This window comes from Coffea eugenioides, unplaced genomic scaffold (assembly GCF_003713205.1).
Source record: "Coffea eugenioides isolate CCC68of unplaced genomic scaffold, Ceug_1.0 ScVebR1_2917;HRSCAF=4040, whole genome shotgun sequence".
NCBI classification, from domain to species: Eukaryota; Viridiplantae; Streptophyta; class Magnoliopsida; order Gentianales; family Rubiaceae; genus Coffea; species Coffea eugenioides.
In genome coordinates, this window is record NW_020863447.1 from 19,756 (window position 1) to 36,855 (window position 17,100).

Genomic DNA, 17,100 nt, shown 5'->3' on the forward strand with positions numbered 1-17,100 from the left:
TTAGTGGCGTCCAAAACTAGACATTCATAGCTTTCCAACGGTATAAAAATCTCCAGCAGCATCATTTTGAGTGAACCGCAGTGAGTCAGAAAATTTAGCTGTTCTGTTTTGACTGTTCATACGAATGAAACTGGAAGCTGCATTTTGTGGCTTGATTTTGTCCCACTTGTGAAAAGATTTTCAAAAATGATGTCTTCTAATGGATTGTGGAATTTGGAACCTAGTTTCCAACGCCACCAACCATTCTCAATTTGAGTTTGTATAGAGTTAGATATGGCTTGATTTCGAAAATGCGACAAAGCTGGAAACTGGAAGCTTTTTCCTTTCTTGTTGGTCGAATGGTCAAACTTGTTTTGGGAGGTTTATTTCGAAAATTTGTAAGGATCAAAGACAACCTAAGAGGGGGGGTGAATTAGGTGGTTTAGAAAACTGGCCAATATATGAGTTACATTTTGAAAACTTGCCCTCTTTTTCTAAAGGACCACACAATGGAGCAATTGATGAGGAAGCACAAGTGCTTGGGAGTAGAAGAGATAGACAATTTATATTGCAAGACAGTAAGTAAAAGTATAGAATAGCAAACCAAGTTTCAAACTCCACTTGAGTTTGAATACCACTTTATATAGCAAGACCACTTTAAAACTGAGAATTCTCCTTCAATTTGTTCGGACGTCCAGTGTCTCCAATGTTTTGCGTCCGAAGTGTCGCAAAGTTTGTCGGACGTCCGGTATTCAGGTGTTGTACATCCGATCAAGGTCAATTAGCTTAGAGGACTTGGCTTATCATCTTCGGACGTCCGAGAGTGGATTTTTCATGCGTCCGAAGTTACTCAATGGTTGTCGGACGGCCGATGCAGTCTTTATGTGCATCCGACAGCTATTTCAGCATATGTTAGCCTTTGAACCTGTTCTTCTCCAATTCTGAAAAGATCTAATCAGAGAATATTAGTAACATCTATTTTTTGTAATCATCAAAAGTTACGGATTGAGATAAACAAAATTTTAGTGTCATTTAACCATCAATTGCTTATTAAATGTTTATAGGACCTTGGTTTCAAAAATGGATCGAATTGGGGCTGATTTCATTGTGTAAAACGTTTGGAAAGAAAGAAAAGTACGAGGGCAGATTAGCCTTGAAACATTTTTTGAACTTTGGTCATTTTGTTAACTGCTTTCCCAAGTGAGTGTCTGCGTGAAATTTTATAGAGAGGTAGCCCACATATGGAAGTTTAAGTGTACCGAATTTGGTGTTATTTCAACAATTTTTTGATGTCCAACTAATGCCCCAAAGATTGCTCTTCAAATCTGGAAATTCACTGTTCAAATAGTGAAATTTAACCGACTTTAAACTGTTATATCTTGTTGCTCGAAACTCCGAATTTAGTTCCGTTTGTTGTGTTTGAATCTTGTTTGGAACTCTTATTTTGTTACAAATTTCAAAGGCTGATTCACTTTCTATGAATTTTTGCCGAATTTCCAAATATCGCCGAAAAATCAAGACTGGTTCTGTCTTGCTTGTTTAAATCAGCAACTTTGAGCTGAAAAATGAATGCTTTCCATTTAGAATCTTGGAAAAACGTCTTCTAGGAACTTTTAGTACTTTGGATCTAGTTTCCAACGGTATAAAGTTTTCCATTTTTGGACATACTGAACTCAAGATCAGATTTTACCAAATTTGTCGCGCAAAGCTGAAAATTCTTGATTTCTTCGGAAATGAGTTTTAAGAACTTTTCATTTCCTTTGATATTGATAGTTCATTTTGAATCCGATTTCATAGAGGATACGAGTTATCCCTTGTGACTTTGAACTCTCACTTTTGAATCTTGAATTTCACTAGAGTGAAACTCTTTTAAGACATTGTCTTAGTATTACGCAAGTGTACATTCTTCCTTGTTTGGCAAGGGGTTTGTAAGTATTAGTAAGTGATAGATAATTGTTATTTCTTTAGGCGCTCAAGAGGATCTTGAAAAGAATCTCGGATCCGACTACTAAAGATCTTATTTGTATTTACTCACTTATTTTGAATTGGTGAGTGTTCCTCGTATGTGTTCGTGACTTGAATAGTTTTGCTACATATTTACCGCATATTTCTTGTGTGTTTAAGTGTTAAGTGTTCCCCATAATTGCTCCTATATAATTTTTCACCGTTTTAAGGCGAGTGTGTACTTTATCTCACTCGACCTACTAAAATAACAAATTTCAACCGTTTAACCGTGAATTTCTACCGTTTATCGGTATATTTGATTGCTTGCGCATGTTGTAAGCTCTTAGCTGAACTGGGCCCTGCCCTTGATTGCTAACCTACTCGAATCAGGACTGGACTCGGTCAGATATGTTGGAACCCTGGGCCACCATTTCAGTATACTCGAGTATTACCACTGGAGGGATAAGGCGATGGCCAGACAAACCGGGGGAATTATTGGAGTTATAAGGTGAAGCTGACCGAAACAGTTCCACGTGAACATCGTATTCTTTTAATGTGTGTTTATTTCTGTAAAATGATAAATGTCTCATTTTAATGTGCCAATGTGAAATCTTGAACCATATATATGTTACGCTTAATTTACTTGATTTATTAGAACTACTTATGTGTTTTGGAACCTCACTGGGCTGTTTAGCTCATTCCACGCTTTTGTTTTCCTTAATAGGGTTCAAGACTGAGAGTACTCGCAAATAGTACTAAGTTATTTTCTTTGAAGACTTTAAGTTGTATTGTAGCAATGGACTGTAGTACATATTCTTTTGGGTTGTATTTAAGCTTGAAGGTTACCTAATTTTAAGTATAAGATGTTTTGGAGTACTTTAAATGTATATTGAAAATATTTGAAATAGTTCCAGTTTTTGAATTATGGATTGTAGTGAGCCCCGGCGAGAGTTGGGTAGGCATTCCGCGGATACCCTTGGGTTCGCCCTTGGAAGAAGTGGGGACATCACAACATTGCCATATCCCATGGGTAATCCACAAGGCACAATGCAATTATACTACTTTAATATCCATCAAATGTCAGCATGATATAAAAGAATAATCAATATTTTCTTCCTCACAATCAAAAGTGTATACAATTTTACAAGTTCGAACCCTAGGATCCAACCTAAAATAAAACATATCAAATTACAATGAACATAGACTTACAAGGCTGGAAACTCAATGATTAAAATATAAGTTTCCTCTTGTTCAATATCAAACTCTAGCCATCTCTTACTTGTGAAAAAAAAGTCTAGCCATCTCAAATACTTGACATGTGTTTTTCAAATGCTATAATCTTTGCAAAATATTAATATGTGGGGGTGAGCGATAACTTGGTCAATAAGTAGTTCTTGTAGGCTTGAGTATGTTAATATATCATAATACATTGCAAATTCAAATAGTTGTAACATATATAGCATTATCTCCAAAGACATGCGTTATTAAGCTCAAGACACAAGATTTCACATCGACCTTGGATATCTAGTTTTAACTTAATTAGTTAATGAGGTTCTCAAATTGTTGCTTGCCTTCTCCTGGTTAGAATGATTCCCAAATAGTTGCTAACTACTTCGGACCAGTGCAATTTTCAAATGATTGCTAACTTCCCCTGCTTAGCACAATTGACTAAATATTAGATATTGCCAACTATTGCTCGGTTGACATATGATTTGATCTAGTTCTACTAATAGTCACCTGTACCAAGAGCTTAATCAAGGGTAAAATATAGAAAAGCTCCTTGAACTCAAGTGAATATATAAAAAATTTCTCTATAGTTTCAAAACATACACTCCGACACCTCGTGGTTTAAACTAATTTAAAAAAGCTACGGAAATCGTCTGAATTAACGAGTTTGAAATACACATGCTTCTTTTGAGAGTATTTGTACTTGAAACAAACTAATTTTTAGTTGATATACCTATTATACCCTTAGAGTTATAATACAGAAAGCCCCCTGTGATTAAGCAAACCTACAGAAAAATCCTTTATAGTTTCAAATCATATAATCCAGTACCTTGTAATTTGAACTAATGTGAAAAATTGAAAAAATAATCTTTTAAATTAACGAGTTTGAGGTTGCTTGACATGGAAAACAATTTTTTAAATCAAATTTTTAGCTGATATACCTATTTAACCTCTTAGACCTCGTAAAATTTCCAAAAACAACCCTAAACTCCCAAATACAACTCTCCTTATATCTATACATAAAATAAATAAATCAAAAATTTCAAATAAAACTCACCTTATTTCTAGACACAAAATAAATAAATAAAAACTTTCAAATACAACTTACCTTATTTCTATGCACAAAATAAATAAATAAAAGCAGCATATAACCATATGAGGCTTTTTCGTAGGTTGGCTTAACCACAGGGGGTTTTTCCGTAAGTTTGCTTAATAGAATCGTTATTAGAAGGCCTTTTATTGCTTATATATATTAGGGTAATTGTGTCATTCCATCCGCCTCCATTAGTTTTGACGATTTTCATTGTTGTTTCAGATTAGTTCAAATCGTAAGGGGTCGAAATGTATGATTTAAAACCATATGAGCCTTTTATGTAGGTTAGCTTACCCCTTAATCAAGCCTATTCCTTCAAAATCAATTGTACAATTCATGTGAGACCACATTATTGCATATAACAAAGAGTCCCAAAATATATATACTCATGCCAAATTTCACATTCAAAATATATTTCATCGCCATAGAAATCATTTAACGAAACATAAGGGGTATATGAACCACTTATCTCCCACCAAGGGAGCTAAGGTCTAACTCAACTCCAAACCATCCTAATATATATCACTTCCCCACTTAAACATATCAAAAGTACTTCATTCAAATTCTAAACACTCTTAAACATGCTAATGTGTCATAAAATGTACCTTAAATACTACCCTTAACCAATAATTCCTAACAAAGGTTCATTGACTCCCATAAATCAATGTACGACAGTGCAAAGGGGTAGATCTGTGCTAAGATCCGGTTCTGACCATTTCAAATCCAGTGTGGGTAACATGGGTTGCAAGATTCTGAGCCAAATCAGCCCCAAAGCTGGTGCTAGGCATAGCCTAATCAGTGCCGGTCCAGTCTAGCTCATTCCACGAGCCAAATTTTAATTTTTTTCATTGTTTGCTTCTTCTATTCATTTCAACCCATTTCAACATCAAACTAAACCATACCCATTTTCAACTCAAACTATTTCTCAATACAAAACAACAACAATTAACCCAAATTTCATATTAAACATTAGCCCATGCAAAAACACATAAAAAAATTTAACCAAAACTATCAATTATCACAACGCCCAAAGATTCAAACCATGATCTAATCTAACACACCTGTAACTTAATTTATCTACTAAACATTTAAATTAATCTAAACTATAAACAAGCTTTAAATAACAGATACATACCTTGGATCAAAGACAGAGAAAGGTTCCGAAACTTTTCCTACTCTATAGTCATGATTTCCTTAAGTCCTTATCTTGATTGGTAGCAAAGAAAGGCAAATAAAGAATGGGTTTTGGAGGAGAGGAAGTAGAAGAGAAATTGGGAGGCGTGTTGTATACATATAACAATTATTTCATCCACAGCACAAGGAAACATCTCTCTCTAGTAGTAGGGTTTCTCTAGGGTTTCTTCAGCCCTAGCATGACGGCCAACTGGCTGTCAGATCCCTCTTCTGGAGGCACACAACACAAATATTTTGCGGAGGTCTTGACGGATGGAACAGGGACGGAAGACGGCACGGCGGCCGTGGGTAGACTTGGCTCTTATAGGGGAGAGCCGGCGCTGGTTCTCTCACGGCAAGACATGGACAACATTGCAGCTCCTTATCATAATGTCCTGGTATGCAGGTTTGCATTCAGCAGGCCGCCCATGGAGGTGATCAGTAGATTCTTCACGGCTCTTGGGCTGAAGGGATAGTGGTCGGTAGGGCTCCTGTATGCTAGTCATGTGCTCATACGCCCTGCCCTGGAGAAGGACTATACCCGATTGTTCGTCAGGCGCACCTGGTTCATATGCAATTCTCCCATGACTGTCACCAAATGGTCCTTGGACTTTGACACCAGTCATGATTCCCCCATTGCCCCGATCTGGGTCACTCTACCAGGCCTGCCGCTGCCTTTCTTCGAGAAGCCATTGCTACGCAAGATTGGCTCCCTGCTAGGCAGACCGCTCCTGGTGGATTCAGCTACTGTAGCACTCAAACGTCCCTCCCTGGCTCGAATTCTAGTGGAGCTTGACGTGGCGAAGAGCCCCGCTCATAGAGTGTCTGTGACGGCCCCACCTCCCCCTAAGGCGAACCAGAGGGTTCGGCGGGCCGCCTGCCCGGCTCTCGCCGGGACTCAGTCGTTCACTATAATCCTCAAACAGATTACAAGATAAAACTCAAATATTACATCCAATTCTCCAATAATTACATGTCACAAAAACAGCGGAAACAATTCTCAACTATACATAAAATGATTCCAAATCAAAACTGTACAAAACATAGGCCATCCAATCACGTGGATAAGCACTCCAAGCCCTTCCTTCGCCTTGAGCCCTGTGGGGGGGAAATAAAACATTTTTGGGGTGAGCTAAAAGCCCAGTGAGTAACCAGTAAAATCAGTAATCAAATAGTTTTCACAAAAATTCATTTCATTGATGTCATGGTTCAGAAATCAGATGTACGTATTTTTGCTCTCGTGAGCCAGTGAAATCATTGTAATGTTTTAGAAATTCAATAAGTAACCGGGGGTAAAAATGTAATTTTGTTACAGGTCAACATTTGCACAGTGAGAGTAAAACAAAAGCAGAAAATGACACCACATGGTAATTCCACAAAGCTCAATGAGCTAAAATCGCAATAAGGTTCCGAACATGAAATTTCATAACAAAGCCAACACATTAACCATCAATAATCAATAATTCAAGAAACATTTACAATGGAAAGCGATAGTAACATATTCATTAAAAGGATACCGCTCACATGGAGCTATTCATTTGTTCGTTCCCCTGACATTTCCCCTTATTCCTCCAATTATTTGAAAATTTCATTTTTATAATTAAACCCTCGTTCATCTTTTTATTCGTTCATCTTTTTTTTTTTCCGGACGTTGGCCGGTCTCCACCCATCCGGACGTTGGCCGGACTCCACCCATCCGGACGTAGCCGGACTACAAGGTAATACTCGAGTATACCAAATTCACCCAGGGTCACCATATCGCCCGATTCGATCGGTAACGAAGGGCAGTGGCCAGTTCAGCCAAACGGCTTACATTCATGCACAACTAGCATTTAATCATTAATCATTGAAAATTTCATATTTATTTAGGTCGAGTGCGATAAAGTACACACTCGCCTAGAAAACTCATTTTCACAATCATCGAAAGTACTTAATACATTTTCAATTAATAATGACAAGCCAATAAGTCAAGAATTACAGCAACCAAGGGACACTCATATGCAAGTACGCATGATATGCAAGAAAACAGTTCAAAAGTAACTTTTGAAACAGTTTAAAAGTAAATAATGCAGGAAACGGTTCATAAAGAACTTCAGAAAAAGTTTGAGGTCACTCACCTCCATGGCTCAGAAAGCATCCAGCATATAACATTGTCTTGCGCAAATCCAAGTCTTAGATCACAAACTCAATGCAAACCAGAAAAACAGTTTTGGACGTCACTTTGCGGTAATGGCACAAAATGCGCTACGCTTATCGGATGAGGGCGTAAGACCCACCATCTCGAACCTAAAAGACAGGGCTACAACAATGTAGAAGGCCTCTCAGTCCAATTCCCAGCACAACTAGGTCAAAAATGCAGAAAACCAACCCAGAACCGTAATTGCAGGTTCCCAAATCACACAAAACTGTAATCAGTCCAATTCAGTCTACACAGGTCCAAATGCATTGATTCCAAAGGCATATGATAGCTAAGACATCAAGATATATTTCATCAGAAGACACCAACTTCAAAATCCAAACCAATTCCAGTCAAAACAGGCAACTACTATCGCAGTTCTCACATTCTGATCACCCAGAACAGCAACAGTAAAAACGACATATCTCACTCTACACTACTCCAAATGACCTGAAATTTTGCAGGCACTTCAAATTCATCAATACCTACAACTTTCATGTTTTGAGCAAAGTCCAATTCGGCCTCTATCTATGACCTAAAATTTCGGACAGAATGTTCAACCAAGAACCCTAATTTTCCAGAAATTCTTCCAAATCCAAAATTGATTGCAATTTTCTATCATATGCACCTACTAGAGCCAAAGCCCCTTATTACCAACCATCAAAAACAACCACACCATCAAGATCATATGAAACCAGAAAATTCATCATAAAATGGAAAACTTCACCAAATCAAGCCAAACCAAGAAATAAATCATATATTCCAACACTCAAGCCACTTCTAAGCATACTATAACCATCATTAGGTGTAGTAGGGGGGGTTCAAGCATCACTTACCAAGAAATTAAGAGAGATAGAGAGATTGGCCACCTTAGAGCTTCAAAACAACTTCACTAATACACTTACAAGCACTAGAAGAAAGGTTTTTATGGAATAGAATCTAGTGTAGGCTTTTGTTCTTGCAAGATTGAGTGAAATGGAAGCTTGAGAGTTGAAGAAATTCCTTTCTTCTTTGCAAGGAGAGGGCCGGCCATAAGAGGTAAGAAAATGGTGATTTTTGTGCATTTTTTTGATATTTAAACCTTTGGTCAAAAAAGTCAAGAAATTGAATAGTAAACCATAAAGTCCAACCAATCATATTGTGACACTTGTCACACTCATTAATGCAACTCTATCCTTTTGTCTCTCCAATAAAAATATCTTAACACTTTGTAAAATAATATCACTTAATACAAAATTACAACAAGTTGTCAAAAATATAATGCATTTACCGCACTTGCGGGTCCCACGTTCAAAATACGTTTTTAATTACTCAAAAACTAACCGATACTAGAAAAATCATTTTAAAACTATTTTTGCTCATAAACTTTATCTGGGAAATTTTTCTAATCAAGAAAATGTAGAAAAGCGGGCGATTAAATAAAATAAACCCTAGAAAATTAGAAAATTTCCGGGTTCTCAAACTCATTTTTTTTTCGGGGCGTCACAATCTCCCCTCCTTAAAAGAATGTCGTCCTCGACATTCCATCTTGTACTAATCAAGTCGAGACATCCCGCAAAAATCACTCATACTTCAAACCAAACCCACAGTCCGGCATCCTAAACTTCAAGCCTAGGATACACTACAGAGATCTGAAGCCTAAGCTCTGATACCAACTGTGACGGCCCCACCTCCCCCTAAGGCGAACCAGAGGGTTCGGCGGGCCGCCTGCCCAGCTCTCGCCGGGACTCAGTCGTTCACTACAATCCTCAAACAGATTACAAGATAAAACTCAAATATTACATCCAATTCTCCAATAATTACATGTCACAAAAACAGCGGAAACAATTCTCAACTATACATAAAATGATTCCAAATCAAAACTGTACAAAACATAGGCCATCCAATCACGTGGATAAGCACTCCAAGCCCTTCCTTCGCCTTGAGCCCTGTGGGGGGGAAATAAAACATTTTTGGGGTGAGCTAAAAGCCCAGTGAGTAACCAGTAAAATCAGTAATCAAATAGTTTTCACAAAAATTCATTTCATTGATGTCATGGTTCAGAAATCAGATGTACGTATTTTTGCTCTCGTGAGCCAGTGAAATCATTGTAATGTTTTAGAAATTCAATAAGTAACCGGGGGTAAAAATGTAATTTTGTTACAGGTCAACATTTGCACAGTGAGAGTAAAACAAAAGCAGAAAATGACACCACATGGTAATTCCACAAAGCTCAATGAGCTAAAATCGCAATAAGGTTCCGAACATGAAATTTCATAACAAAGCCAACACATTAACCATCAATAATCAATAATTCAAGAAACATTTACAATGGAAAGCGATAGTAACATATTCATTAAAAGGATACCGCTCACATGGAGCTATTCATTTGTTCGTTCCCCTGACATTTCCCCTTATTCCTCCAATTATTTGAAAATTTCATTTTTATAATTAAACCCTCGTTCATCTTTTTATTCGTTCATCTTTTTTTTTTTCCGGACGTTGGCCGGTCTCCACCCATCCGGACGTTGGCCGGACTCCACCCATCCGGACGTAGCCGGACTACAAGGTAATACTCGAGTATACCAAATTCACCCAGGGTCACCATATCGCCCGATTCGATCGGTAACGAAGGGCAGTGGCCAGTTCAGCCAAACGGCTTACATTCATGCACAACTAGCATTTAATCATTAATCATTGAAAATTTCATATTTATTTAGGTCGAGTGCGATAAAGTACACACTCGCCTAGAAAACTCATTTTCACAATCATCGAAAGTACTTAATACATTTTCAATTAATAATGACAAGCCAATAAGTCAAGAATTACAGCAACCAAGGGACACTCATATGCAAGTACGCATGATATGCAAGAAAACAGTTCAAAAGTAACTTTTGAAACAGTTTAAAAGTAAATAATGCAGGAAACGGTTCATAAAGAACTTCAGAAAAAGTTTGAGGTCACTCACCTCCATGGCTCAGAAAGCATCCAGCATATAACATTGTCTTGCGCAAATCCAAGTCTTAGATCACAAACTCAATGCAAACCAGAAAAACAGTTTTGGACGTCACTTTGCGGTAATGGCACAAAATGCGCTACGCTTATCGGATGAGGGCGTAAGACCCACCATCTCGAAGCTAAAAGACAGGGCTACAACAATGTAGAAGGCCTCTCAGTCCAATTCCCAGCACAACTAGGTCAAAAATGCAGAAAACCAACCCAGAACCGAAATTGCAGGTTCCCAAATCACACAAAACTGTAATCAGTCCAATTCAGTCTACACAGGTCCAAATGCATTGATTCCAAAGGCATATGATAGCTAAGACATCAAGATATATTTCATCAGAAGACACCAACTTCAAAATCCAAACCAATTCCAGTCAAAACAGGCAACTACTATCGCAGTTCTCACATTCTGATCACCCAGAACAGCAACAGTAAAAACGACATATCTCACTCTACACTACTCCAAATGACCTGAAATTTTGCAGGCACTTCAAATTCATCAATACCTACAACTTTCATGTTTTGAGCAAAGTCCAATTCGGCCTCTATCTATGACCTAAAATTTCGGACAGAATGTTCAACCAAGAACCCTAATTTTCCAGAAATTCTTCCAAATCCAAAATTGATTGCAATTTTCTATCATATGCACCTACTAGAGCCAAAGCCCCTTATTACCAACCATCAAAAACAACCACACCATCAAGATCATATGAAACCAGAAAATTCATCATAAAATGGAAAACTTCACCAAATCAAGCCAAACCAAGAAATAAATCATATATTCCAACACTCAAGCCACTTCTAAGCATACTATAACCATCATTAGGTGTAGTAGGGGGGGTTCAAGCATCACTTACCAAGAAATTAAGAGAGATAGAGAGATTGGCCACCTTAGAGCTTCAAAACAACTTCACTAATACACTTACAAGCACTAGAAGAAAGGTTTTTATGGAATAGAATCTAGTGTAGGCTTTTGTTCTTGCAAGATTGAGTGAAATGGAAGCTTGAGAGTTGAAGAAATTCCTTTCTTCTTTGCAAGGAGAGGGCCGGCCATAAGAGGTAAGAAAATGGTGATTTTTGTGCATTTTTTTGATATTTAAACCTTTGGTCAAAAAAGTCAAGAAATTGAATAGTAAACCATAAAGTCCAACCAATCATATTGTGACACTTGTCACACTCATTAATGCAACTCTATCCTTTTGTCTCTCCAATAAAAATATCTTAACACTTTGTAAAATAATATCACTTAATACAAAATTACAACAAGTTGTCAAAAATATAATGCATTTACCGCACTTGCGGGTCCCACGTTCAAAATACGTTTTTAATTACTCAAAAACTAACCGATACTAGAAAAATCATTTTAAAACTATTTTTGCTCATAAACTTTATCTGGGAAATTTTTCTAATCAAGAAAATGTAGAAAAGCGGGCGATTAAATAAAATAAACCCTAGAAAATTAGAAAATTTCCGGGTTCTCAAACTCATTTTTTTTTCGGGGCGTCACAGTGTCGATTGGCGATGACACTCACGGATGGTGGCAGAGGGTGGAATATGAGGGATGGCCAAAGCACTGTTCCTTTTGCACCAGACTTGGGCACGCGGCGGTTGAATGCTTCAAGAAGGACCCTTCTCTGAAACCCCTACGGGTTGTGGGCAGTGGTAAGGGATCTGACAATCTAGTGTACATGGCTAAGGCAGCAGGTGCGGCTGCCAAGGGGAACGAGGTGTTGCAGCCAGCGGCATTGGACGATACGGCTTTAAAGGAGAGAAAAGCGCTGGTGGTGGCTGTCACGCCTGATAGGGTTTCCATCGAACCCAGGTCGCCATACCAGCCTGCATTAGGGGATGAACCCATCGCCAATGTGGAGCTGGGGATGATCCCCTCGGAGGGAAGGACTCGCGTCGGCCCAACGCTACAGCGCTCCAGGTCATCGGAGGCAATGTTGGATCTGCCTACGCTCTCCTCTCTGCCTGTGCACGCTGGACAACTGGCGGAACTGGACCTCGGCATCAGCAAGGAAGATTAGGTTGGGATCACGTCTTCCAGTTCTGGGCTAGGATCTGGCGCGCTGGTCCTTGGCAATTCTTTTGCTGCTCTGGGAAGTTTGGCAACAGCGGACAATGACGTTGCTCTCATGATGGGAAATGGGCTTAGTCACTCTGCGGGGGCAACCCTAGCCTCGTCTCCACATAAGCAGGATACTTGCTTCCGCAAGCGGCTTTCGACTTCAGATCTTCGCGATGTGGATGTTGACATGGGGCAGCTCTGGGACTTCAAAGCTGTTCTAGACACTCGTGCTTTGCACTCAGAGCTATTTGGAGACGAATACCCTCGGGGTGCATTTCTGGACACTAAGGACGTAGAACTCTTAACTAGCATTGCGGCCACACGTTCCAAGAAAGGGGCCAGACCGGCAAACTACAATAAGAAGCTCCAGCGGTTCTTCACTCTAGCCAAGTCTTTCCCATCTTTCCAATGATTAACCCTATGAATTTTCTGGTTTGGAATATCCGTGGGATGTCACGTCGTGACTCACAGCGATATCTACCTAGACTTTGCTTCAAGTACCATGTTTGTATATTAGTTTTAATTGAGCCTAGTACTGATGCATCACGAATCGACATGACTCGTCGATTGCTGAAATTTTCCCAAGCTTGATCTTTCTTAGATGGAAGGATTTGGGTTTTCTGGTTTGATGATTTTTCTATTACCTTTTAAGAATTTGGTGATCAGCTGGTCCATCTGTCCGTCACTTACCTCCAAACGTACTCTTTCCATTTCTCTGCGGTCTATGCGAAATGTACAAGAGTGGCTAGGTGAGCCTTGTGGGCTGCTATGAAGCACGTCGACAGTCTTATCAATGGCCCTTAGATGGTGGCGGGTGATTTCAACACAATCACCATAGTGGAGGAAAGGTCAGGCGGCTCCCCTCCGAATGCCCGGGATATGGAGGAGTTCAATGAAGCTATATCCCTTTGTGGCCTGTCTTCAAGCTTATTAGAATTTGTTGGCCCAGCTTATACTTGGATGAATGGGGTGTTGTAGCAATGGCTAGATAGAGCTTTGATAAATGCCGAATGAGGGGATTTATTTGAGATTTTCAAGACGTCGCATTTGGCTCGAGGGCGGTCAGATCATGCGCCGCTCTTACTACAATATGGTTCGAGTTCTCCTCGGGGTGTTTCCTTCAGATTTCTGAATGTCTGGAGAAGTCATCCTCAGTTTGTGCAAGTTGTTCAGGAAGCGTGGGATGTCCATATCCAGGCATCGGGGATGCAGCGGTTCTATCAAAAGTTGATGCATGTCAAGGACAAATTCTGCCTTTGGAGTCGAAATTCGTTCGGGAACATCTTTCAGTCAGTACAACAAGCAGAGGAGGACCTACGGCGCCGGGAGATCGAGTATGATTTCTCCAGGGATGTTGCATCAAGGATTAGACTGGAAAAACGTACTCTTTCCATTTCTCTGCCCTATCCATCGAGTGTGAATTTTGGCGCCAGAAGGCTTCAATCGAGTGGATTCAGGCTGGTGATACCAACACCAAATTTTTTCATCTAAATGTGAAACAACGACGCAGCAGTAATTACATTACACGAGTTAAGGATGATTCAGATGTTTGGCTAGAGAGCGATGACCAGATTCGGCAGTCGGCCATTCAATTTTTCTCGAATCTCCTTTCCTCCGATGGTACCATTGTGCAGTCCCACACCTCGACTTCCCAATCCCATGAGTGCAGGCAGCAGACAATGATGCCTTGCGAAGGATCCCATCGAGAGAGGAAATCAAAGACACCGTTTTCTCTATGTCAGCAGATGGTGCCCCTGGTCCTGATGGTTTCGGTACCGGGTTCTACCGGTCGTGTTGGTCCATTATCCAGGACAATCTGTATCTAGCAGTCAAGGATTTTTTCCAAGGTAGGCAGCAGCCGCGAGGGTTCTCCAATACAGCTATTGTTTTGATCCCGAAATTGGTGGGTGCCTCGAGATGGAGGGATTTTCGGCCAATCAGTTTATGCAATGTAAGCTTTAAAATTTTATCAAAAATCTTGGCATCCCGTATTAATCATCTCCTCCCTAAGCTCATTTCGCCATGGCAAGCTGGCTTTGTTCCGGGTCGCAGTATTTCAGATAATATCCTGCCTGCCCAAGAGCTCGCATTGGATCTGGATAGGCAGTTGAATCATCCCAACCTCATTTTAAAGTTGGACATGGAAAAGGCTTATGATCAGCTTGAGTGGAGTTTTCTAATCTTCATGCTTCGTCAGTATGGCTTCGAGGAGTGGTGTGTCGACTTCTTATTCCGTACATTGTCCAATTGCTTGTTCTCTGTCCTTATTAATGGAGCTCCGTCGGGTTTCTTGAAGTTGTCCAGAGGTGTCCGTCAAGGTGACCCGCTCTCGCCAGCACTCTTCGTGCCCATGGCAGAGTTCTTCACTCAGGGTATCCACCACTTATTCTTGCAGAATGAGAGGAGATTCTATGCCTCTGCTGGGTCCAATATTCCTTGCTTGGCCTTCGCGGACGATATTTTGGTCTTTGCACGTTGCTCCGAGGATTGTGTGGGGGAGTCTTTTAGACTTTTCTCTCAATACCAACTATTTTTCGGGCAGCGGATCAACGCCACTAAAAGTACCTTCCTGCTGTACAACAGGGCATCCCAGGTTCAGCGGGACTTGGTGGCGGTGACATTGGGTTTTCAGTAACAATCTTTCCCTTTCACCTACTTAGGCGCGCCTATCTCCAGGGGACGATCGGCGTGCTCATTGTTCGACGGGGTTCTCGCTAAGATGCGAGCTCGGTTGAACAGCTGGAGCTCTAAATCGCTATCTGCTGGGGGTAAGTTGATCCTTCTCAGGCATGTTCTTTCATCCCTCCCCATGTATATACTGCGGGTTCTTTAGCTGCCAAAGGCGGTTTTCATCAAGTTGGGGAGAATCTGCAATAACCTTTTTATGGGACTATGGTATGGACGCCCGGAGAGTTCATTGGTTCTCCTAGGATAAATTATGCTATCTGGTTGCGGAGGGGGGCCTTGGGTTTAAGTCGTTCGACGACATGTGCTCTGTATTTGCTTGTAAGCTCTGGTGGTGGCTTAGGGCGAATGACTCGATCTGGGCCAAGTTCATGCATCAAAAATATGTTAGGGGAGTGCACCCTAGCAAAGAGGCAGTTCGTAGGCCTCCCCTCTCCTGGAGGAGGTTGGTCGCAATTCGAGAAATGGCGGAAAAGCAGATTCGTTGGTGTCTAGGGAGAGGTTTCGTGGACTTCTGGCACGATAAATGGCTGGGAGAGGAGACTGTGACGGAGATGGTTGGTGTTCATGATCCCCCTCATATGCTTGCTGCGGAATTCGTTGTCCAGAATGAATGGAATGTTTCTAAGCTCCTCCAGTGGCTGCCTATGCGCGTGGTTAGTCGGATACAAGATACACAGACCTTCTCGCACCTAGAGGACATGATGGTGTGGGGGTGCCTTCCTTCTCGGGGATCTTTACAGTCAAATTAGCATAGGACTCCCTTCGCACTAAGAAACACTCGTCTATGGTATGTAGGGCGTTATGAGGCACCTTCTTGCCATTGAAGATCGCATTTTTCGCGTGGCGCGCCGTTCATAATTTTCTGCCATTGGATCTTACCCTTCGTCGTAGGGGGGTAGCCCTTCCTTCTCGGTGCCACGAGGAGTTCTTCTGTCACTTGTTCCTCTCTGGCCCTGGTGCCTCTGCAGTCTGGAATTGGTCCAAAAGGCAGTTTGGCATCCTAGACCTCATGCACTCCCCTCTCTCAGCAATGTTCATGTCATGGCTGGGTTCGGTTGGGTCGGGATCGCTGAATCACATTCATACGGCTATGCCAGCGATTGTTGCCTGGTTTCTCTGGAAGGCGCGTAATCGTGTGCAGCATGAGGATGTGCCCTTCCATGCCCGTCAGATCATTCAAGACATTGATAGCTTTGTAAGGCTGTTGGGTCGGGCCAGAGTTTTTTTGCCCAAGCATTTCATTGAGGACCTGGAGCACCCATGGGCTCCAGATACAGGGATCCAGCCTAAGTGGTTCAAGGTTTATGTTGTGGCCTGGTTGAGCCCTCCGCTCCACAGACTGAAACTCAATACGGACTCTAGTGTCTCTGGTACAAGAGCTTTGGGTGGAGGGCTTGTTCGCGATCACACGAGGCGTTTGGTATTTGCCTTTTATAAGGAGTTTGGGAAGGTAGACACTCTGACTGCCTAGGCTCTCTCCTTATGGCATGGACTTTTGCATTATAAGGATAGAAACCTTACCGATCTTCTTGTCGAGGTCGACTCGGAGGCCTTGGTTCGCTTATTGCAATCCGGTGCCATAGCCAAATGGCCTTTGTGCAATACCTTGCGTAGAACTCAGGGCTTATTAGCTGAGTTATCATCCACGGTGCGGCATGTCCTCTGTGAGGCGAATTGCTGCACAGACAAAATTGCAAGGGGAAAGTTTCAAGCTGACTCTATCTTCTCCTCGGCCTGGCAGCTTTCGGCGAATGTTCAGGCAGC

General features: G+C 41.0%; 1 protein-coding gene across 1 annotated transcript; it reads left to right on the forward strand.

Annotated features, from left to right (window-relative positions):
- The first annotated feature begins 15,797 nt into the window (after positions 1–15,797).
- LOC113757287 lies at positions 15,798–16,807 on the forward strand. Its single transcript, XM_027300647.1, has 2 exons — positions 15,798–15,989; positions 16,163–16,807. The coding sequence occupies exons 1-2, from the start codon at positions 15,798–15,800 to the stop codon at positions 16,805–16,807; spliced, it is 837 nt and encodes a 278-aa protein (XP_027156448.1).
- Positions 16,808–17,100: the final 293 nt, after the last annotated feature.

Excerpts from the sequence above, each read along its gene's own strand:
- LOC113757287 (XM_027300647.1), top strand. The coding sequence starts at position 15,798 with ATGGCGGAAAAGCAGATTCGTTGGTGTCTAGGGAGAGGTTTCGTGGAC. Across the intron at positions 15,990-16,162 it reads AGTGGCTGCCTATGCGCGTG|ATCGCATTTTTCGCGTGGCG; the intron begins GTTAGTCGGATA and ends TTGCCATTGAAG.